The 21,523-nt window shown below is 55.7% G+C and overlaps 5 protein-coding genes across 5 annotated transcripts; 3 read left to right on the forward strand and 2 right to left on the reverse strand.

Annotated features, from left to right (window-relative positions):
- Nucleotides 1-4,496: 4,496 nt before the first annotated feature.
- Nucleotides 4,497-5,771, forward strand: E0L32_008995 (uncharacterized protein; the record flags this gene model as incomplete). The annotated part of the gene is made up of 4 exons (XM_031143913.1): nt 4,497-4,676; nt 4,810-5,211; nt 5,312-5,611; nt 5,676-5,771. 4 exons carry the CDS (start codon nt 4,497-4,499, stop codon nt 5,769-5,771), a joined length of 978 nt encoding a protein of 325 aa, XP_030991515.1.
- Nucleotides 5,772-7,298: 1,527 nt separating this feature from the next.
- On the reverse strand, nt 7,299-8,253 carry E0L32_008996 (uncharacterized protein; the record flags this gene model as incomplete). The annotated part of the gene is made up of 2 exons (XM_031143914.1): nt 7,299-7,724; nt 8,158-8,253. The coding sequence occupies 2 exons, from the start codon at nt 8,251-8,253 to the stop codon at nt 7,299-7,301; spliced, it is 522 nt and encodes a 173-aa protein (XP_030991516.1).
- Nucleotides 8,254-9,383: 1,130 nt separating this feature from the next.
- E0L32_008997 (uncharacterized protein) lies at nt 9,384-9,727 on the reverse strand (the record flags this gene model as incomplete). The annotated part of the gene is made up of 2 exons (XM_031143915.1): nt 9,384-9,504; nt 9,567-9,727. The coding sequence occupies 2 exons, from the start codon at nt 9,725-9,727 to the stop codon at nt 9,384-9,386; spliced, it is 282 nt and encodes a 93-aa protein (XP_030991517.1).
- A 2,281-nt stretch (nt 9,728-12,008) lies between these two features.
- On the forward strand, nt 12,009-15,392 carry E0L32_008998 (uncharacterized protein; the record flags this gene model as incomplete). The annotated part of the gene is made up of 2 exons (XM_031143916.1): nt 12,009-12,011; nt 12,198-15,392. 2 exons carry the CDS (start codon nt 12,009-12,011, stop codon nt 15,390-15,392), a joined length of 3,198 nt encoding a protein of 1,065 aa, XP_030991518.1.
- A 3,311-nt stretch (nt 15,393-18,703) lies between these two features.
- E0L32_008999 (uncharacterized protein) lies at nt 18,704-20,947 on the forward strand (the record flags this gene model as incomplete). Its single annotated transcript, XM_031143917.1, has 1 exon — nt 18,704-20,947. One exon carries the CDS (start codon nt 18,704-18,706, stop codon nt 20,945-20,947), a length of 2,244 nt encoding a protein of 747 aa, XP_030991519.1.
- Between the last annotated feature and the right edge of the window lie 576 nt (nt 20,948-21,523).

Here is a 21,523-nt window from a genome sequence, read left to right on the forward strand (position 1 = left end):
TTTTCTTGATATTTTTTTTTGTTGCATTGACACCCCCGTTGGGATTTGTGCTTGTTTTGTTTGAAAGTAATGAACGGGTCAAGAAGGACGATGAGGAGTATTCTTTTTGTTTTTGCATCTTTGTACCAGTAGTAGAGCGTTGAGTGTGCTATTTCTTCCCTTCTACCCAATTCCGGCCTTCCGAGGTCGCTTTTTAGCAGGTTCTATCGATATACCACCGCGTGTTCCCTTTTCCATTCTTCGACTCGGTTTTAATCCTCCACATCATCACCATTGCGAGCGAGAGCTTTTCTTCTTGCATTTCTGGACCCCGAGAAAGACTCGGAGTTTTGTTGGTATCAGATACGGGGGGGACCGGCCTGTTTTATTTCAATTACTCTACTTGTGGAACGGACGGTGTTTTGTTCACGCAGAAACAGGGGAGGCCGCCATGGCACGGGCAGTCTGCTGTGGTTTCGGACCGCAAAGGCTTGTACATCGGAAGCTGAGCAAGTCGTCAAGAAAGAAAGACACTATTACAAATTACTGGACCTTCTCCGTGTGCCGAGGTTGGCAAGGCGTATATGCTCTGAACGATGCTGCTGACGTGTTCAACATACACTGTTTGCGGAAAGATGTTCATAGTCCGGCGGTTTCGGCCTGGGCTGGAGCAAGACCGATCGTGATCATGATCTTGACAGGGACCGGATTGTCCTTTCAGAGAGGAGGTCTCATTCCGAATTGTCAAAATTGGCCGTCGTAAGTGGTTGGTTTGGCGAGTGAGGCGAGTTTAGTCCTCCCGCTCCAATAAAGGGCTTCTATCCGACAATTGGACAATTGGGATGGGTAATTGACGTTTTAGATCAGGAACTTTCCGTCATAGCTGACGCCCGATCTGCATTCATCTCACCTGGTGAGGGGCTGGTGGGAGAGGGAAGGCGAAAAGAATCGGATCTCCGGGATAGATGGGGAAAAAAGTGTCTGGTCATTGTCGATATGTGAGATGAGGAGGTATCACGTGGACACTGAACGGTTCCAAGAGCCGTCCCCCCCCTTGTAACTACGGGGTGGGATTGATGACAGCATAGCGCCTTGTTGGGGGCCTGGTGCGCAGGGGTCAGGGGACGGGCAGCACTGTAAGCTGGAGGCTCCGTACTGTTTTTGTAGTGGCCCCGATTCCAGCTGGCCGGTAACTTATCGCTAACTTGGGCGCTTGTGTACCCCCCCAATCACATCCCATGAGATCCGGGGATTGGATTGCTTCAGTCACGGATGATATTCTTAGATTGTGGTTGCGTTTGTTGGTGTTGGTGTTGGTGTTGGTGTTGTTGGTCTCAGAAGTTGAGCAACCGGAGAAATTAGAGAGCATGAGAGACGGAGTAGGTGGTAGGTACTCTCCCAAGTGGCTGCAAGAAAAGTAGACGGATTGCTAACAGAAATACATCAGATCCTAACATAGTAACCAGGGGCCCTGGCAGTTATGACTCTGTGATCTTCTAAATTTCCCCTCAGGGTATTGATAGACATGCACTGAATGGCTATTGTTTACTTTAGATCTATAAAAGCCAGTGAGTGGTATTGCCACTGATCGAGATGTTAGGTATGAAGTACTCCTTGATGGAAATCCGTCTACTTTTCTTGCAGGCACTTGTCTCCTTTCTGTCCCCGAGGCTGCTGGAATGCGTATTGATAGAATTTTATGGTTAATTCCCAGCCATCAAGGACTTTTCAAGTTGTGGAATGCAGCCCGCCGTTCCCTGGTGAGTTGGTTTGGGGCCGGGAATTTATAGCAATTCTAATCGACTTTTTTTTTTTTTTTTTTTTCATCATGGCCTAGGTAGGTAGCTCTTTGTATAGACCCAGGACCCAGAGGGTGTGACGAGAGTTCCTGTTTCCAACTGGAGCCCGTTTTGGTACTGTATGTGAATCTGGGAGGTGTTCTGCCGCCAGCCACTGAGAGCACAAGGAAGCCCACACAAGACGGCCTAGGCGTTGTATTCGCGACTCTGGTGCTGGGATGCCGGCGCCAAGGTACGCGTAGGGAGGAGCGCGCGGTCCAAGACGGCCTTCTGACTGGCTGGCGCAAACAAGTGAGGGGACCTGATGGGTGGATGGAGAACTTGTGGGTTAGGCAGAATGAGAAGGGAGTCGAGAACAGTCGAAAGTCCAGAACGGCATGTTGTATGTATGAGCAAGCGCAGCCTGCTCTCCCCCCCCTGCACCCCGTTCAATCAGGAAAGACTGGAGTGATTTGGTTGGGTGAGTCCTTGGATCGCAAGGATAGCTGTATGCCTGGGTGTTCTCCAGAACGGAAAAAGCCACAACTTTTATGTACATGGCGACGATATCTGTGGCATGGTACACAGTGCCCGAGCAGTAGTTAATGATCGAGTACCATGCAATTATGTACTCGTACCTTACAACCCTCGTCTTGGTAGTGCAAATTTCCGATGAAATCAAAAAAGCGTTACTAGTGCTGGTAGATCCAGTATAGATGCAATCAACGAGAGAGCCGATCGGGCCCTTTCAACGTCCCAACTAGGTACTCCTTGCTCTTGGATAGGTGTGATCATTACGGTTGTGTCTCGTGTGAAACGGGAGCTTGTCGTTGTCGAGGCTGTGGGGCAAAGGGGAGCGGACTGACAGCCCAGTTCGGGGAGAGTACCTACTGGCTGTTCCCTTGAGGCACCTGTGAGTCGGGGAGACGGAGACGCCACGCAACCCAGACCTAGGCTTTTGGGGTAGCAGTCGCTGAGATCATCGATGCGGTGCTTTGTTCGCGGTTACTCAGGCCCAATACCCTCATAACTACCCTCACAAAGACTGGAGATGCTTGAGAGTTGGCGCATATGCATGGGGGGCGAGAGGGAGGGCAGGCCAGGCCACTAGAGATCTTTTTGATTTTCCTTCTCCTTTCCCGCCTCCTCCAGGTGAAGAAGGGAGGGCAAGGAGGGGGAGGGTGTGCCACCACCGCGCGCGGAGGAGGTTTGAGCACGGGCAGGGATGGAGGGGTGTGGAGGGGAATTTCTAAGCGGCACCAAAAAAGAAATCTCGAAGAAGAGGAAGGGAGGGGCAGGCCTCGATGGACGGTATCGACTTTTTGGGATCTTTGTATTTTTTGGCGTACATGCAACACTCCTTTGGGACGGCGGACGTGGAGCCTGGAGCCTGGGCAGTGGGAGAGAGCCGAGCAAGCGTGGTGAATGGTGGGCGAGTTTAGCCCTTCCAATGCAGCTTTCGAGGTCGGCAGGTCGGGTGTCCACTCTGCTGCAGTACGGTACAGCCTACAGGGAGGTGGTACAGGGGGGCCCTTCAACCTGGAAGTCTTGCCGGCAGCGGTAGCCTGTAGGCCTCAAAGCTGGGACTTGACTTTGACTGGGAAGCTTGCTTGCTTGCTTGCTCTCACTGCACACACGCACGCACGCACACGCGCTACACTGCCACCTCCCTCCCACTCCAGTCTCAGTCGCTCTCTGGCCCGCCAGGCGAAACACCAAGGGCGGCGGCCGACTCTTAGCACCCTCAATTTTTTTCTGACGTCTCGTCCGCCTTTGCCCACCACAAATCCCTTTTTGCTTTTCTCCCACACCCCCGAGAAAAACCTCTTCCATTTCTTCATCCAACGGCGACCTGAAGACCCCGATCAGACACTCCTGACCTGGTCTCACAATAAAAGCGACAAGGAGTGGATTTCCAAGACTGCGATTTTGCGAAAGAACGAAAGAAAGAACGCGATCCCGTTTGCTTCGATTCGTTCCGGCCTTTCCTGCGATCTCGCCAAATCCGCTTCCCCATCCTCGACGAAAGTGCCCACCCCTCGCGACCACGAGGACCCGGCGACAAACCTAACTCTCAATACCTCGACGAGCCTTACTAGATATCGATATCTGCCCTCTCCTACAGACGATCAATCGCGAATAGCCATTTTTCAACTCGATCCAGGCGACTTTTGAGGCATTCTGCTGCCCTGCTTTCCTAAACGCGACCAACCCAGTAAACAACATAGCCGAATTTTGTTGTGAGCTGCCACTTCCACAATTCCCGTCGGCCACCGCAGCTGCTCAGCCCGCCTTGCTCGCCGACACGCCGACATACCGGCCTCCCCCGGTGTCTCCCTAATTGACGACCGCTTCATCCACGCGTCAAAGGTGCTCTGGGCCTTTTTGGTACGCATCGGTTGCAAGTGCGCATCATCAGATCACCGGCTTTTCGCCTCGAAAGCCGCTCATAGCTGAAGATCACTCAAGGAACTGTACGTTGTCCCCGACACTGCATCATTATTGCACCTGATGCGCGCTTCGACTCCTGGCCTTTTTCTCTTGTGCACTGAAGATCATGTTCTAATGGGCAACACAGTTTCGACAGTCCGCCAGTGCATCGTGTCCTACAGCAGATCCACCGTTCCTTCTCTCCATCCCTGATTCCAGGTCTCCCTCCCAATCGAGGAACCTCCACCACCTAACACTCCTCCACGCGTCACCGACCGCCACCTCTCAGAAGGTGAGAAACTCTTGGAAATGGCGGATCAACATGAAGTCGATCTCGACTCCATCATCGATCGGCTGCTCGAGGTGCGAGGAAGCCGGCCCGGCAAGCAGGTCCAGCTGCTCGAGGCCGAGATTCGATACCTGTGCACAAAGGCCCGTGAGATCTTCATCTCCCAACCCATCCTGCTAGAGCTAGAAGCTCCCATCAAGGTATGTCGTATTTTTTTTCTTTCATGCTGGTCGTGCTCCATCCCGGTCTAGAGCTGCCAGAGTTCATTCCCCCCCATCCTCTCTGGCCGAGTCACGCCCGTCCACTTGTGCTTACCCCACCTCCACCCGACAGATTTGTGGTGATATCCACGGCCAGTATTACGACCTCCTCCGCCTTTTCGAATACGGCGGGTTCCCGCCAGAGGCCAACTACCTCTTCCTCGGTGATTACGTCGACCGTGGCAAGCAGTCTCTCGAGACCATCTGCCTGCTCCTGGCCTACAAGATCAAGTACCCCGAAAACTTCTTCATCCTGCGGGGCAACCACGAGTGTGCCTCCATCAACCGCATCTATGGCTTCTACGACGAGTGCAAGCGTCGTTACAACATCAAGCTGTGGAAGACATTTACGGACTGCTTCAACTGCTTGCCCATTGCTGCCATCATTGACGAGAAGATCTTCACCATGCACGGTGGCCTGAGCCCCGATCTGAACTCCATGGAGCAGATCCGCCGTGTGATGCGCCCTACAGATGTAAGTTGTGGCTCGGTTTGGGGATTGTCTGCCCAGTCCCGTTGTCGTTCCGAGTTCGTGGCTGTAGTAGACCGTGTGCTGACTGGGTATGCCCTTCTAGATCCCCGACTGTGGTCTGCTGTGCGATCTGCTGTGGTCTGACCCCGACAAGGATATTACTGGCTGGAGCGAGAACGATCGTGGTGTCTCCTTCACGTTCGGTCCTGATGTTGTCAGCCGCTTCCTCCAGAAGCACGATATGGACCTGATATGCCGCGCTCACCAGGTTGTGGAAGACGGCTACGAATTCTTCTCCAAACGTCAATTGGTCACCCTGTTCAGTGCACCAAACTACTGTGGCGAGTTCGACAATGCTGGTGCTATGATGAGTGTAGATGAGAGTCTACTCTGCTCGTTCCAGGTTGGTCCTCAGTTCTCGACAGCTTCCCACTTCCGTCTCGTCCGCTAACAACGCTCTGCCGCAGATTCTCAAGCCCGCTGAGAAGAAACAAAAGTACGTCACAGGCCTCGGTGGCAGGAGAACCATGACTCCCCCCAGGAACCATCCATCCAAACCCTAATCATTGAATTCCTACCAACCCTTGTCGCCTTCTAGGTTCGGCCGTCGATAATTTGTCTCCACCTGGGGCCTGCCTCTCTCGACTGCCAAAGGGCACACCCATCGCCACATGCCCTCACAAATTTTGTCACAATAATCTCGCGTCCTCGACCGCTTCCTTCCGGGCCGGTCTTCGTTTACCTCACGCGACACCGATTTTTATCACCCAGCTTAGTTGTTCAACCGTTGTTCGTTTAGTCGTCTGATGGAGAAGTTGACAATGAAAAACCTCGTTTTGTGTGGACCTACACTGTGCTGGCTTCCTCGAGCGCCGCTTTCAAATGATACATCTTGAGCGGGGGATTATAGATAAAGATACAGTTTGTCTGCTTGAACGCCATGGCGCATCTTGGTGGTTTCTCATCTTTCGGAGTGCGCGACTATCGACCATCCGGACTTGCCCAGACACTGGAATCCCTGCCCATGTCCATCCCCGCGCCCGCTGGTCTGCCTTGGGACCGAAACCACATTGCCAGGTCTTCCAGGGCGGGCCAAACGAGGTGACCCATTGTTACTGGCTGGCTGTGTTGCGCGTTCCAACGTGCCTGTATGTGATATGGAAGTGCTCGGTGAGACGCAAATGACTACGTGGGCTTGGTACAGAGTGATATGTCACTGGCGATTGGGTCTCGGCACGGCCCTTGTCGCCTTCTCTCTGCTGAAGTTGGTTCGTACCGGGGGCCTGGATGTACGAGCAACTTTGTACATGGAAGTTTGGGGAATCGTCGTTTCTCTAGGGACGGGAGGAGGTCTAGGACGGCTGGACAAGCGTGGCCTTGAACATGCATGCGGCTTGGGGATGTGTCTTTCAAGGGGTGAATCGAGCTCGCCTTTGCTTTCAAGTATCTTACATCAGGGGGTTTTGTTTGTTTGGGTTCGGGATTGTATGGGACGTTTCTAGCTGGGCTCATTGCAACATCTGGTCCCTTTTATTGTCTGCTTCTGTCCACATGCATGCTGTGCTATTTGATGTGGGAGTGAAGTGCTCAGAGAGCTCACAAGGGATTGTTTCGAGAGAACACGGTTTACGATTGAAATGAGATACATCTCTAATGAATATTTCCTCCTGAAACCACTTCCCTTGAAGCTTTGAAGAGAGGATATGAATAACAAACAAGTATCGGTGAAGCTGCACCATAATCCTGTCGGCATATGCCGATTCACCAACTGACTTTCTTCCTTGACCAGGTATTTCAAGCAGGCTCGGAACACACGATGGAAGGGAGGACCGTTCTCTCCTATATATATATATATATATATTTCTCATGCCTGAGAGAATTAACCTTTGATTCTCTTCAGATCTCCCCATCCCCCCAGACGTTGTGTCTATTCTGATTAACCCTCTCTACCCGTCCGTCATGGCATCAACATCCCGTCTGGGCCTATCTCTCCGGATCGGACTCTTCATGGGCCGAACCATTCGTAGGCTCTACTTCCTCAACCGGGTCCTCGAACAGGAGCCAAAGCCGCCAAAGGAGGAGCGAGGCTCTCACTGGCAATCCTCGCACTCGTCACCACCACCACCGCCACCACCCCTCTCGACCGCACACGCAGTCGGCACCGGCACCGGCGCCGGCGCTTCCGCGTCAGCCTCCGTCCCAACCCGCCCCTCGGCCTTGTCCTTCCTGTGGTCCCGGTCTACGTGACCCAGGTCCCGGCCGGGGTCGATGACGTCCCGCACGCGCCGCTTGAGCTCCTTGGTCTCGGGGAAGCCGCCGTCGGCCTTGCGGTCCCACAGGACTCTCGACGTCGTCGTCGCTGCTGCTGCTGCGGCGGCTCCCGAAGAGGGAGAAGAAGAAGAAGGAGGGGAAGCGGGGGCGGTGACGATGGTGACGGTGAAGACGCCGCCTGTCGCGGGCTGCAGGGCGACTTCGCCCAGGGAGGTGGAGAACGTGGAGAGCAGCTCTTGGGCGAACTTATTTTTTGGGGTTTGGGAGACACTTCAGCGTCAGCAATGCCCGGTGCTTTGGAGATAGATCTAGGGCCAGAGGTGGAGGGTTTGTGGATGGAGGGGGGCATAGTGTAGGTGGTGGTGGTGGTGGTGGTGGTGGTGGTGTTGTGATACACTTGACGCACAATGGGATGTGCGGGAGTGAGGTGAGGGCACACTGCTTCTTCTGGATGCAGCTTGTGCGAGGTGTGGGAGATGCATGCAAGGGTCTTCTTTTTCCCTCTTTTGCTAGCGGCGTCATGTCATGCAGGAAGGACGACGACGCACAGGGAAGGAAGAAAGAAAAAAAAGCAAAAGGAAGGCAGCTGCATGCAGTGCAAGAGGAACGTGAGAGTGGCGGACGGGGTGACGGGAGGGATGGGAGTGCGTCGAGAGGACCAGGATGGAGGGGACTCACATATGCTGCTCTGAGAAGCCATTTGCACTGCGTGCAGTACTTGATGGTGACACGGGGGAGGGCGCCCATTGGGGCCACCACTGGGGCTTCAGGCATCGTGGTCTACCTATGTATGGAGAGTGCCGTGCTGGTGGTGCTTGTTACGGGGTATATCGAGAAAGGGAAATCTCAGATCCGTGAGGCGGGTTTGACATGTGTTGTTGTCGTTGAATCAGAGGGCCTTATTATTATACAAAAAGACAAAGTCGGAAATCTGGAGCGTTGTCGATTGGCTGACGTGATGCATGGATGGATGGATGGATCTTGCCGCAATTATGGATATGTAATTATGTAGGTATCTGTTAGCGGTTTGGAGGGAAGCCGTTGCGGGAGCCAGTTGTGTCGGCCAATTCCATGCCGCGCAACCAATGAGGAGATGCATCGTTCGACTTCCTGTCCGTGGCCGGATGTACATATGAGTAGGTAGACAATTGGCAACGCCCGAGCGTCGCAAATGGCGCGCCCGTATGCGATTCCCTGTCATCTATTGAGAGTTGGACTTGGTGGCCGCTTCCGGCTCAGCAATGGTGGTTTTGGGCAAGTTCGAGCCTGGAAAAGCTTGGCTTTGGCCCATCGCGACGCCATGGTCAGAGGGGCGACGGATCTAGGCATTGAGGACTTGGAGGGGAAAGACATGGGGTCCTTGATCTTTCTTTCATCAAAAGTGTATTCGCAGGCAACAAGGTAAGCTAGAGGACCAGGTAGAAGAAGGCAAAAGTGAGACGCAAGGAAAAGAATTAGTACAATGCTGAAGAGCCCCCCCCCCCCCCCAAAGTCTGCCTGCGAAGCGTCCCCTCCCCTGAGCGAGGCGATCATATCCTGGGGGAGAACCCAAAATAGGCCATCGTGTTGCGCATCCTCTCTGTTTCCTCACCAGCCACACAAACCGCGGTTCTTCAGTTTCGTACTGAAGCCGCCGGCATCCGGCTCGTCTTCGAGCCGTTTTGATCTTTGCAGAGCGCCGTCTAGCCAGACGACATCGATGAGGACTGAATCGTTGACCTTCCTCTCTCGCGCGTTGTTGTTGTGGTATCCTTGTCCTTCTTCGTAAACCGGTGCATTAAAAAAACGCCAAAGAGTCGAAACCCGTTCGCCTAAAGCACGAGATATATCCTCCCCTCACTACTCTCAACACATTTCCCTTTCTCGAACGCGGGCGTTATTTTTTGGTTTGGGAAGCTCAGGTTTTACATGACCACGCAGCAGCCGCCGCTCTGTTGGGGAGCGTACGGGTCCTCGCCCTTGGGAACGACGCCCCAGGTTGACGGGACCATGTAGTCCCTGGTGCTGTTGCAGTAGGCAATGATGCTACAAGTCGCCAGTCAGCGCATGCATTCTCGTAGCCCGTGATGACGGATGGGTCCTCTCACCTCTTAGACGCCTGGCTCACGGGGATCCTCTCGCGCTCGAGGTCCTCCCTCAGTCTGCTGTTGAGCTCGGTCAAGCGACGCAGCTTCAGGTCGGCCATGCTCTGCTTGGTCTTCTTGATCTGCGACGGGTCGCCGACGTCGCGGGAGGTGTAGGCGGGCATTTTGGATGATGAGGGGGCGCCGTCGAGGAGTGAATTGGCAGCGTGCGCTGATGACGAGCCTTCCTGAGGCTGGTGAGATGAATTCGGGAGTGGCTCGTCGTGCGAGTGGTTTGGTGGTTGTGGCTCCTGCAATTCGCTCATAGTTTCTCGCGTTAGCCCAAGCTCGCCTCTGACAGCAGCAGTCAAGATGGTGGTCGAGTGAGAGAAATAAAGTCCGAATCCAACGGGCGCCGATTGGGTGCTCGTCCTCCCGATGATGCCTGTGTGCCTATTTCTGACGCCGGCTGTCTTCTCACGCTCTTGTTTTTTTTTCTGGCTTCGGACTCGGACTCTCCCTTGTCTTGCGTCTGCGTCTGGGCTGACTGGACGGATCGAAAGTGCTCTGAGACAGGTTTCGCTGGAGCGAAGGGGAGGGCGATTTCCGATCCGCGCCGCGCAAACAACCTAAACTTCGGGAGTTGGGAGAGGGGGCAGGGCAGGTGGGAAAACCAAGCTAGAGTGCAGCTGTTGGAACTTACAGATGGGGTTCAATTGGACGCCTTCTCCTCTAGAACGCAGTCAACGTCACACAACGAAGCCGGCGATGCACACGGTCGACTTGGCTGGAATGGGGTTGCGTGCAAGCAATTGGGAATTTTCGAACAGCTGGAATTTTTGAAACAGACTTGGACGGGGGGTGGGAAGAGAGGAGGAGGGAGGGAGAAATTGGCACACACCAGACTTTGGGACGGACGGACTGGGGAGCGATTTGGGGGGGGCCACTGGGGGGAGGTGTTCGTCTCTTTGGGGCGGCGCGGGTAGCGAGAGTGTGAGTGTGTGAGAGAGACAGTCCAGGGTCAAGGTAACCTCGTCTAGCCGGGGGTGCACCTCTACGGAGGGGGAGCTTACAGGGCTTACCAAGCCTTTCCAGCTTCCTCACAGGCACATTTATGGGGCGCTGGTCCCCTCTGCAAGCCTGTTTCTTATTAGCAGCGGACGCGCAGGCCAGGGTAGGAAAGGCGAGGTGGTGCTGCAAATTAACGTTAGGGAGGTAATTGCGGGTCCTAGGCTTGTCCCCCCCCCCAAAAACGGCGTAGACCAGGGGCTGACCTGGCCTGGTGCTCAGACCTTCATCGCGGATGGATTCATCCATCGTTTATTATGGCACAACTCTCCCCACGACTGGGTTCCCGGAGGCTTCAAGGCAGAGAGTAGCGCCTCTTGTCAATGTTGTTGAGCATAGGTACTTGGGGGGTTGTCTTATGGTTCAAACGAGAGCTTCAAGCATGGTATTGAGGGAGTAGATGTTTGGTTATCGTTCTTTGCAGCAAGAGGTTTCCTCAACCCCTTTCCTAGCAGCCAACAGTGGGGCATTGATATGAAAAGAAACGATGGGCCATGGTTCTAATCAACATATCTGACCTGATTTACTCACATCTAGAAGTTTGGTCATGATGAAGAATATCCGGATGATGCTCAGATCAGCCAAGAGTATTAGTTGTATGGGAGTGGATGGGACATCTTTTGAGGTTATATGCAGTTATCCTGGCACCGGCGGTGAACAAATGAGATTGATCTCGCCGGACCACGCAGAAGGCCACAGCCTCATGCATTTTGAACAGTGTCTAACCGTCAGATAGGCAACCCGTTCTTTTCCCTGTAACCCGTGACAAGGGAACTCTTGCGTCGCTGTCAAGTGTCTGAGCTACAGGAACAATCCCGTTCTGCCCGTTCTGGACTGGACATATAGGTAGCTACTAGGCATAGCTTCTCGGGAGATCCCGCTACTCGGAAGACTGGATGTCAAGTGGGACTTCATTTCAGAGGTAACATAGAAGGACCAAAGACCACAAGAGGGCACATATACGGTGCTGTGGGAGCTGCCAGCGATATGACACCCGTATCTTGAGAATGCGCAGCTTGAATATATGCACTGGAGGTTGGCAGACTGGATTCTGCAACCAAGTTTAGGAAGCAGGGGAAAATTCTCTCTCTGATCTGACCTGAGGGGCTTATCTCATCACTCTGACATCGCTTGATCGCGGGATGGAGGGGCCCGTGTCGGGCTCACGTGACATAGACCTACCGAATCGGGACTAGCGGGTTTCGTTACAGCCCAGACAGCCCACAAACCCTCCCAAAAATCGCGGTTGCTCAGAATTTCGCACTCCTGGCTGAGGATCTGAATTTTCCCCAAGGCATCCAGCCAAGTCGCCAGCATCACCGCTTTTGGACTTGTGCTTCAACCCATCGCAAAGCAACCTCGTCGAGTCTTTGCATCCCGCAGAGGAGGTTGCCCATCATGGTACGTTTTTTGTCCTCTTCGAAGCCGTCTTGCGGTCGCCACGGGCAATCGTGGTCTACTGGCCTTGTCCCATTACCCCTCCGTCCGATGCAATTTTTAGACTGCATCATGAGGTTGCCCCTCCTCGCGGGACGACCTTCGAACCTCATTCCCGTCTTTGTATGACAAGACTGACCGTCTCCGCAGCCGCCTCCGCCGCATCAGAAACCCGAAAATGTCTTGAAACGCGCCCACGAGCTCATCGGCGTGAACCAGGCCCCGGCCGCCCTCACCCTCCTCCACGAGCACATCACTTCCAAGAGGTCTCGCAATGTCCCCATCGTGTCGCTGGAGCCGGTTATGCTCCTCCTAGTGGAGCTTTCCGTCGAGCAGAAGAAGGGCAAGCTCGCCAAGGATGCCCTTTACCAGTACAAGAATATCGCCCAGAACACCAACGTCGGAACCATCGAGCTGGTCTTGAAGAAGTTCATCGAGTTGGCCGCCAACAAGGTCACTGCTGCCCAGCAGAAGGCCGATGAGGTTCAGTCGAGCCTCGAGGCTACCACTGGTGACACCAACGTCGAGGATCTGGAGGCCAGCGAGACCCCCGAGTCTATTCTCCTGGCCACCGTCTCCGGCGAGCAATCCCGAGACCGTACCGACCGCGCCATCGTCACCCCCTGGCTCAAGTTCCTCTGGGAGGCTTACCGCACCGTTCTCGATATCCTGCGCAACAATGCCCGCCTCGAGCTGCTGTACCAGAGCACGGCCATGCAGGCCTTCGACTTCTGCCTCAAGTACACCCGCAAGACCGAGTTCCGTCGTCTTTGCGAGCTTCTCCGCAACCACGTTCAGACCGCTGCCAAGTATTCAACTCAGATGCATGCCATCAACCTGAACGACCCCGATACTCTGCAGCGGCATCTTGAGACCCGCTTCCAGCAGCTCAATGTTGCCGTCGAGCTGGAACTGTGGCAGGAGGCCTTCCGTAGCGTTGAGGATATTCACACCCTGCTCAACCTCAGCAAGCGGCCGCCCAAGAACATCATGATGGCCAACTACTATGAGAAGCTCACTAGAATCTTCCTCGTTGGCGAGAACTATCTGTTCCATGCCGCCGCCTGGTCTCGGTACTACAACCTGCTCCGCCAGTCCGCGGCCCTCGTCGCCACTGGTCAGAGCAAGAAGGCTGACAACCCGCCCGCTACCGAGGCTGATCTTCAGAAGGCTGCCTCCTTCGTCGTTCTCTCTGCTCTCTCCATCCCGGTCATCAGCACCACCCGCTCTCGTGGTGCGATGGTGGACTTTGATGAGGCCAAGAAGAATAAGAACTCTCGCTTGACCCATCTCCTGGGCATGTCCCAGGCACCTACCCGTGCCGGCCTATTCCGCGATGCTCTGGCCAAGTCTCTGCTCCGCCGCGCTCGCCCGGAGATCCGGGACCTGTACAACATCCTCGAGGTTGACTTCCACCCCCTCTCCATCTGCAAGAAGATCTCTCCCATCCTTGCCCAGATTGGTGCGGACGAAGAGATGCAAAAGTACATTGCTCCTCTCCAGCAAGTCATTTTGACCAGACTTTTCCAACAGCTGTCGCAAGTCTATGAGACTGTCGATCTCGAGTTTGTGGAGAGCCTGGCCAAGTTCCCCGAGCCCTTCCAGGTCACGCGGTCCACCATTGAGAAGTTCATCATGAACGGCAACAAGAAGGGCGATCTCTCTATTCGTATGGACCACGGAACCGGTGTTCTTAGCTTTGACACCGACATCTTCTCCTCTGCCAAGGCCGTCCACACCGGCTCTGGCGCTGGCTCTGCTGAGAGCGAGACTGGCACTGTCCAGCGCTTGCAGAGTACCCCCTCCGAGATCATCCGCTCCCAGATCACTCGTCTTGCCAAGTCTCTTTACACTACCTGCTACTACATTGACCCGTCGTTCAACGAGGCTCACAATAAGGCTCGCCAGGCCGCCCTGGCCCGGGCCAAGGTCGGTGCAGAGAAGGAGCACCGCGAGATCCTGGCAAGGAAGGAGGTCATCCAGAAGCGCAAGGAGGAGGCCTCCGAGCTCCAGGCAAAGAAGGAGAAGGAGAACGCGAAGATTAAGAAGATTCGTGAGCAGCAACTGGCCGAGGCCGAGGCACAACGCCAGCTGCAAGAACAGAAGGAACGCGAGCAGAAGCGCATGGAGAAGGAGCGCGAGCAGATTCGCCAGGCCGAGGTCGAGAACATGATCAAGGAGCTGAAGATAGGACCCAAGGCACTTGACATTGACACCGAGGACCTTGCCAACCTTGACACCAACAAACTCCGAGCCATCAAGCTTGCCCAGCTTGAGCGGGAGAAGAACGATGTCAACGAGAAGCTCCGCATCACTGGCAAGCGCATCGACCATCTCGAGCGTGCCTACAGAAAGGAGGAAGTTAAGAAGCTTGCTGAGGACTATGCCGAGCAGCAGAAGCGAGACCAGGCTATCTACGAGCAAGTCAAGGCCGAGACACTCAAGGAGGCCAAGGAGAAGCACGAGCAAAGTGTCGAGCTCAAGCACCGCCTCAGTCGTCTCATGCCCTTCTACGAGAAATTCCGGTCCGGCCTCCAAGAGCGTCGCCGTGACGAGTTCGAGAAGCGTCGCCGCGATGCGGAGAGGGAGCTGGAGAAGCAGATTGCGGCCCGCAAGAAGGAGTATCGCGACCGCAAGATCCGCGAGAAGAGACAGAGAGAGGAGGAGGAGCGCCAGCTTCGCGAGGCCGAGGAGCGTGCCGCGAGGGAGAAGGAGGAGCAGCGCCAGCGCGACGAGGCAAGGAGAGAGGAGATGGCCAAGCTCAAGGCGCAACGCGACCAGGAGCGCCAAGAGGCACTGGAGAAGGCTGCGCTGCAGGCGAGACGGGAGGAGGAGGCCCTGGCGAGGCGGAAGGCCGAGCGGGAGCGCCCGGCTGCTCCACCAGCTCGCCGCGACGTGCCCATGGAGCGGACGGAATCTGCCGGAGAGCGCAGACCTCTCAACCTCCCCGGTGCAGGCAAGTGGCGCGACCGGGAAGCCTCGCGCACCAACGACGTGCCTCCTGCGTCCCTCCCGACTCGTGGTGGACCTCCTATGGAGCGCACCGACTCCAACGACAGAGCTGGTGGTCCTCCCCGTCTCAACCTCGTTGGCCAAGGAGGCAGCAAGCCGTCGTGGCGTGACAGGGAGGCTGCCAAGGCCGCCAGCGGGTCCGCGCCCGAGAGGGATTTCTCGTCCAGGTCCGCCTCCGGACGGGGACCTCCCATGGCCCGTACAGACTCCAACCGGGGTGAGAACGGCCGCGATGAGTCACCGGCGGCGGCGCCGCCCCGGGACAGCCTTCAGTCCAGTGGTGCTCCCGGCAAGTATGTGCCGCGGTTCCGCAGAGCCGAAGGTGGCAACTAGAGACCCCGGGTCTTCCTCTCCGTATCGGCGTTCGGGCAAATCGTCTCATAGTTTAATGGCTGGACAGTTTGTATTTTAGCATTGGAGTGACCGCCAGGAAGTCCTGGTATCGAGTGGCTGGTCAGAATGAAAAATCAAAAGGCGATTTCACATTGTTCATGCTCCGGGTATTCAGGTAAAGACGCTGAGTTTACATTCCCAAGGGAAGCGGACATGCACTCATGGGCTCATTCAACCCCAGGGAACACATGGGGGTTCTCCAATGATCAGATAGAACAATCCACTTGCAGTACAGTTTCATCTTGCCTCACCCGGCGACAGACGGTGCCATGCTTTGCTGTAGTTTCCACGGAAGGGTGTTCTTTTCATATCAAGGCAGAATGGCCAGGTGAATAATTGATTTGCTGTTACATGTCGACACATGGATATCCACTCCGTGCACAACATTGAAGTGTCTAGATAGACAGTGGAGTCGATACGCTGAGTGATCATCGTCGACCCGGAGCCGACGAGAGAGCCACATGCCCCACCTCATTAGGTGGGGACTGGCGGCGTGTAAGTCCCAATGCGTAGGTAGCCACAACAGAATAATAGTACCGTGGGTTATATTCTCTCGGTTGCGCTGAGGCTGGTGTACTAGTAGATGTCTCGAGCATGCATGGCCCCCTATTCAAATTAGGGGGATAGGTGAGAGTACCATGTTTGATGCCGAATGTATGCATAGAACTTACTCGCTGACGGGTAAGAAACGTTACGGGAAGACACTTTTGCATACCTACTGACACGTTCTTGATAGGTATTTAGCCCCCAGGTGGCCATGAGTTGAGGGTATACCGACCTTATCAGCAACACGGCCATTCCGGGGATCTGGTACAGGCCTGAGTCAATATGCGGTCACTGCCGCAGCTCCACGGGGGTGAGACACCACGCCGACCTCCCACATTCCTGACTTTTACGGAGTAAGATGGCCTACCTAGTAGTTATGTCCAGTAATCTTCCTGTTTGTGCTTCATTGGTCTGGAGACGATATGGTGCTGGCCGATGGGAATCCGTTTGTGTCAGGATGATGATCGGGCCCAGGCCGGGGGCAACTCCGGGACCGGGGCGCTCAAAATAGGAGCAGCGCTCTGCATGCGCCCTAAAGAAGTGGTTTGAAATCCAAGCGAGCATGTGGGAATGTTGAACATGGGAAATTTCTGGACGGCAAACTCCATGAGATCATTGCCTGAGTGGAAAAGGGGACTTTCGGCAGTTTCGGCAGAGCCAAGACCAAGAACGGCGGGAAGCCCACGCGGTGGTTTGGGTTTTCTCAGCTGGACTAGCATGTCCCAGACCACCGGGGACGCTTAGCACGGTGGCGTTGAGAAAGTGGTCTGAGGTTGGCCGTCGCCGTTCAGCGGCTTTCTCTGGGACCAAGGCAGGCCGGCCGGCCTCGAGTCAGTCTCACTGCTCCGTGGGTTGGGATTCCTGGCGACTCTCGTACGCAGAGTGGGATTGCCTACTGCAACTGCTGCATACCTATGCACGTGGATCTCGCCAAGGCAGGAATACGAATTTGCACAGGATTTGAAAGTCAAAACAGCAAGGTTTGTGCGTCGTAATGTGGAGGCTCGATGTCCATTGTGCACGCAGGAGGAGCTGGAGATGCGACGACTAGGTCAGAGCGCGGCTGTGCGCGGTCTTTTTGCAGAATAGGCGCCTCTAGGGCTAAGGAAACTTGAACTCTTGACTAGGTACTTTAGGCAAGTGGCCGCAACGCTGCTGCTCCAGCGCTAGCCTCGCCCTTAGGCTGAACGGCCTGTTTGGATACTTCAATAGGCGACTTTGGGAGAGAGTTCTAGACTCGAAGCCTCAACTCCAGATTTACCTAGTGACCTTCCGGCGGTGGCCGAGAGAAGAGCGATACCGGGCAGAAACATGAAGACGCAGGAGATAGCAAATGGCTACACAATGACCTCACCACTTCACAAAAGTCGTTCGATTGTGGCCTCTCGCAGGGTTGAGAGCCGACCGGAAAGCACGGACGAAAAAGGCGAAAGGAGGGAAATTGCAGGGTTGCTTTGCGTCGGTCGACCGTCGTCCTGAAGCTGCAGCCCAGGCTTTTAGAGAGTACGAAGTAGCAATAACTACCTAGGTAGGCTCAAGGCACGTCGATGGCGTTCTTAGGCAATTCTGCAGCGAGCAAGGGGGTGTGCTGTCACCCTGCGCCGTGCCGTTGGGGGGTGACTGATAATTTCCGATCAGCTTGGAAGGGCACGGGTAGGCCAGCCTGATACCTAGCACTGCGTAGCGGTCGCTTGGAGCGCTGGAGGCCAGTGTCAACCCTGCACCCTGCAACCCTGCAGAGCCTAATGCAGGTACTGCGCGACCTGAAAGCAGACTATTGGATTGGGGACCCCTGCTCCACCGACTTTTTCGATAGTTCGCGTCCGTTGGTGGTCTGTGGCCTTCCCGATTTGGGTAGTGGCCCTGGCCTGCCCTGCGCTAATCTCCTCCGTAGGTCGACTTTCAAGCTTTCCAGCTGGCTGGCTCCATGCTGCAGATCCCCCAACCGAGCCGCATACCTGCCAGTGCCGCCTCTTCACGCCTCTCACAGGCACCAGAGCAGACACCAGAGCAGACACCAAGCCATGACGGAACCAGACCGTCCTCTTCCTTTTAGCTGCACCCACATGGCCAATGTTCCAGTTGGCGGAGGCGCCCGTCTGTCTCTCAAGGCTGGCCCTCGCCCCCCCCAGACGCCGACTATCGCCTGCCAAACCCACGCGCCAGTACCACCTTGACGGTTGACCTGGGCCCCGGTCCGTACTAGAGCAACGCCATCTGCCTCCGTAAGGCCGCTACTCCATACGGCAACGTTTTTTCTGCGCGGCTAACGGCTGGATGTCTCATCGGTGTTACCGTAGCCACAAGTTTTGCGGGTGGGTGTCATCGTGAAGACTTGCCGCTATGGCCTTGTCGTATTCACATGGGCTTTGCTCGCGAAATGGACCTCTCCAAGTCTAGTCTTTTTTTTTTATCCGACGCCTGGGCCACCCCGAACCTGGTCGGACGAGGCCGTTTGGTTTGTGTGGACATGGGGATTCTCTATCCCAATGCCGTTGTCTAGTCTGGTATAAGAGGGATGCAAGTGCTCCTTTCCCCCCCCTGGTCATGATGGTTGAAGCCCCAACCTCAGATCTTTGAGCTTCGCCAGGCTTTGAGTCTGTCTGCCATTCGTTCCCCAGTCGGGTAATTTCTTGTCATTCTTTCCTTGACAGCTCTTTTTGGCATTGGGTTTGTATCCCCCCAATACCAGCACAGGTTCAGACATGGCTGCTCTCCGTCTCTCGGCCCTAGCCGTTGCGGCTATCTCCTTCGTCCAGCAGGCCCAGGCATGGAACGTTGAGCTCCCTCCTTGCACTCAGCCCTTCCGGCCCTTTGTCTATGCCGGATGCTTCTCCGACGCGGGCAACCCGGATGCTCTCAGCTTCCGGACCAGTCTCAACACCCAGTCCATGACCGTCGAGAAGTGCATGGCCGAGTGCAAGGGCAACGGCTACAGATATGCCGGCCTCGAGTACTACGGCGAGTGCTTCTGTGGCCAGACCGTCAACGGCGCCCTCCTCTCCGAGTCCAAGTGCACCTTTCCCTGCACCGGCAACAAGACGCAGACCTGCGGTGGCAACAACATCGTCTCCGTCTGGCAAGACCCGACCTTCCCGGATGCCAAGGATGTCACCATTGCCAACTACGTCAAGCTCGGCTGCTTCACCGACAACTCCAACATCGGGCGTACCCTCGGCTACCCGCTCGCCAAGACCAACGCCTCCGCGATGACCACCGAGACCTGCCTGCAGGGCTGCCGATCTCAGGGCTTCCCCTTTGCCGGTACCGAGTACGGGGGCGAGTGCTGGTGTGGCGCCGTGATGGGCAACTTTACCACCCAAGCGGCTGACAGCGCTTGCAACATGCCTTGCAAGGGCAACAGCGCGCAGATCTGCGGTGGCCGCAGCCTTCTCAGCGTCTACGTGGCCAAGGAGCTCGAGTCGATCGAGCCATGCGGTGGCTCCAACCCTCCTGGCCCGCCCTCGTCGACGGTATCAACAACTTCGTCTACGAGCTCCACTGCCTCGAGCACTTCTTCCACGGCGAGCACTTCGTCATCCACCTCTAGCTCCAGCTCCAGCTCCAGCTCTTCCTCCAGCTCCAGCTCTAGCTCGACTTCATCTTCGGCTACCTCGACTACGTCCACATCCTCGTCGAGCAGCTCGAGCAGCAGCTCGTCCACCTCGAGCGTCGTGTCTTCAACTTCGACGAGCTCCTCTTCGTCAAGCTCGTCTTCCAGCAGCTCCAGCTCGATCTCATCCACCACAACCAGTGCTGGAGTCCCCAGCACTACGCCGGCAACCTCCATCCCGACCACTAGTGCGCCCACCACTTCCAAGCCGACTCTGAGCACTACATCCACGAGCGCCCTCTGCACTTCGACCGTCACTATCCCGTCCAAGTGCGAGTATGGCTGCGGTCGATGGTGCTCGGGCAACCTGCCCGACTGGAGCAACACTGATGGCTGCAAGAACGGCTACTCTCGCTGCAAGCTGCAGGTCGCCGACTGCTTCAAGAACGCCGGCTGGCCTGATTCGCTCAAGTGCTTCGACTTCGCGTCGTGGTGCTCGGACATCAACGGCTACTGCGGCTCTACCCCCTCCAACAGGTGCTCCAAGTCGGACTGCTTCGGCCGCAAGCCTCCTCACGGCGGCCACCCCGTCGTCACGACCACCACCGTCGTCCCCTGCAAGGTCACGTCTGTCTCGTCGTCGACGAGCACCAAGCCGACGACGCAGTGCCCCATCCCCACGCCGACCAACATCTGCAAGCAGCCCTCGTCGTGGCAGTACGGCTACGGGCCCGGCAACCCCGTCGGCGGCATCGAGCTGCCCATCGTCACCTGCAACGACCTCAAGGGCGACTTCAACGCCGGCAACCAGTTCAAGCTCTACACCAACAAGGACTCGTCCCAGTGCGGCAGCTACCCGCGCTGGCGCTGCTCCAGCGCCTGCGCCGACGCCTGCAAGTCCCAGTACGACCAGTGCCAGGCGACCTACGTCCAGGGCTGCAAGGACAACGGCAACGGCGGCAACGGAGGCGGCAACGGAGGCGGCTGGGGCAACGGCGGAGGCTGGGGTAGCGGCGGAGGCTGGGGCAACGGCGGCAACAATGGCGGCAACAACGGATGGGGCAACGGAGGAAACAACGGATGGGGCAACGGAGGAAACAATGGCTGGGGCAACGGTGGCAACGATGGGAACAACGACAACGGCAACGGGAACAACAACGGCGGCTGGGGCAGCTGGTTCAGCGGCTGGTGGAAGCGCGATGCCGCCCCGGCCACCACGGTCAAGCGGACCTACTTTGACTATGTCAACGCGCCCAACAAGCGCACCTTTGGCTGGACCGACACGTGGAGCCAGGCGTCCAACAAGTGCCAGGTGCAATACCAAGACTGCCTGTCGGAGAACGCCAACGTCAATGTTTGGAACAAGTGCAATGTCTTTGGCGGTGGGTTTTACTAAATAAAGGAAGGGCTGCGGGAGGGGGAAATGGTGTGATAGATGGATGGGTGATGATGGTTGGCGCAACTCTTCTTTTTTTAATTTTTTTGCCTCTGAGCTTTTTCATGGCGGCAACTTCATGTATATATATACAATGACCATGTCTTCTCTACTATCCTTGAGATATCAATACCCAATATTTTGTAATATGCATAAAATGGCCCTCCATATATCATGTTGCCATGTGCTAGTGATGAGGACTGAGTCTACGAACTTATTGAGAATTGGGAACTTGAGAGAATGACATTGTTCCTCTCCAGTTAACCAGAGCTCAGGGATGAAGAGAAACGTGTTTTGTTATCGTGGAGCAAAAACAATGGCATTAGAAGAGCCATGATCAGATATACGCTGTGTATTCTAACCGATTCAAACCGCCAGCCCCTATTGGGCTTCTTTCCTTTTTCTTCTTTCCAGGCTTCGTTCCCAACCTCAAACCTGTGCTCCACCGTATCGACCAACGTCGGACTCCCTCCCCCTTGACTCTACCCCCTTTCCCCGCCCCCCGGCCACGCAACAGCATCTCTTACCAAGTCACAA

The sequence above is a fragment of the Thyridium curvatum genome (assembly GCF_004353045.1).
Source record: "Thyridium curvatum strain D216 chromosome Unknown NODE_62_length_255573_cov_84.952434, whole genome shotgun sequence".
NCBI classification, from domain to species: Eukaryota; Fungi; Ascomycota; class Sordariomycetes; order Thyridiales; family Thyridiaceae; genus Thyridium; species Thyridium curvatum.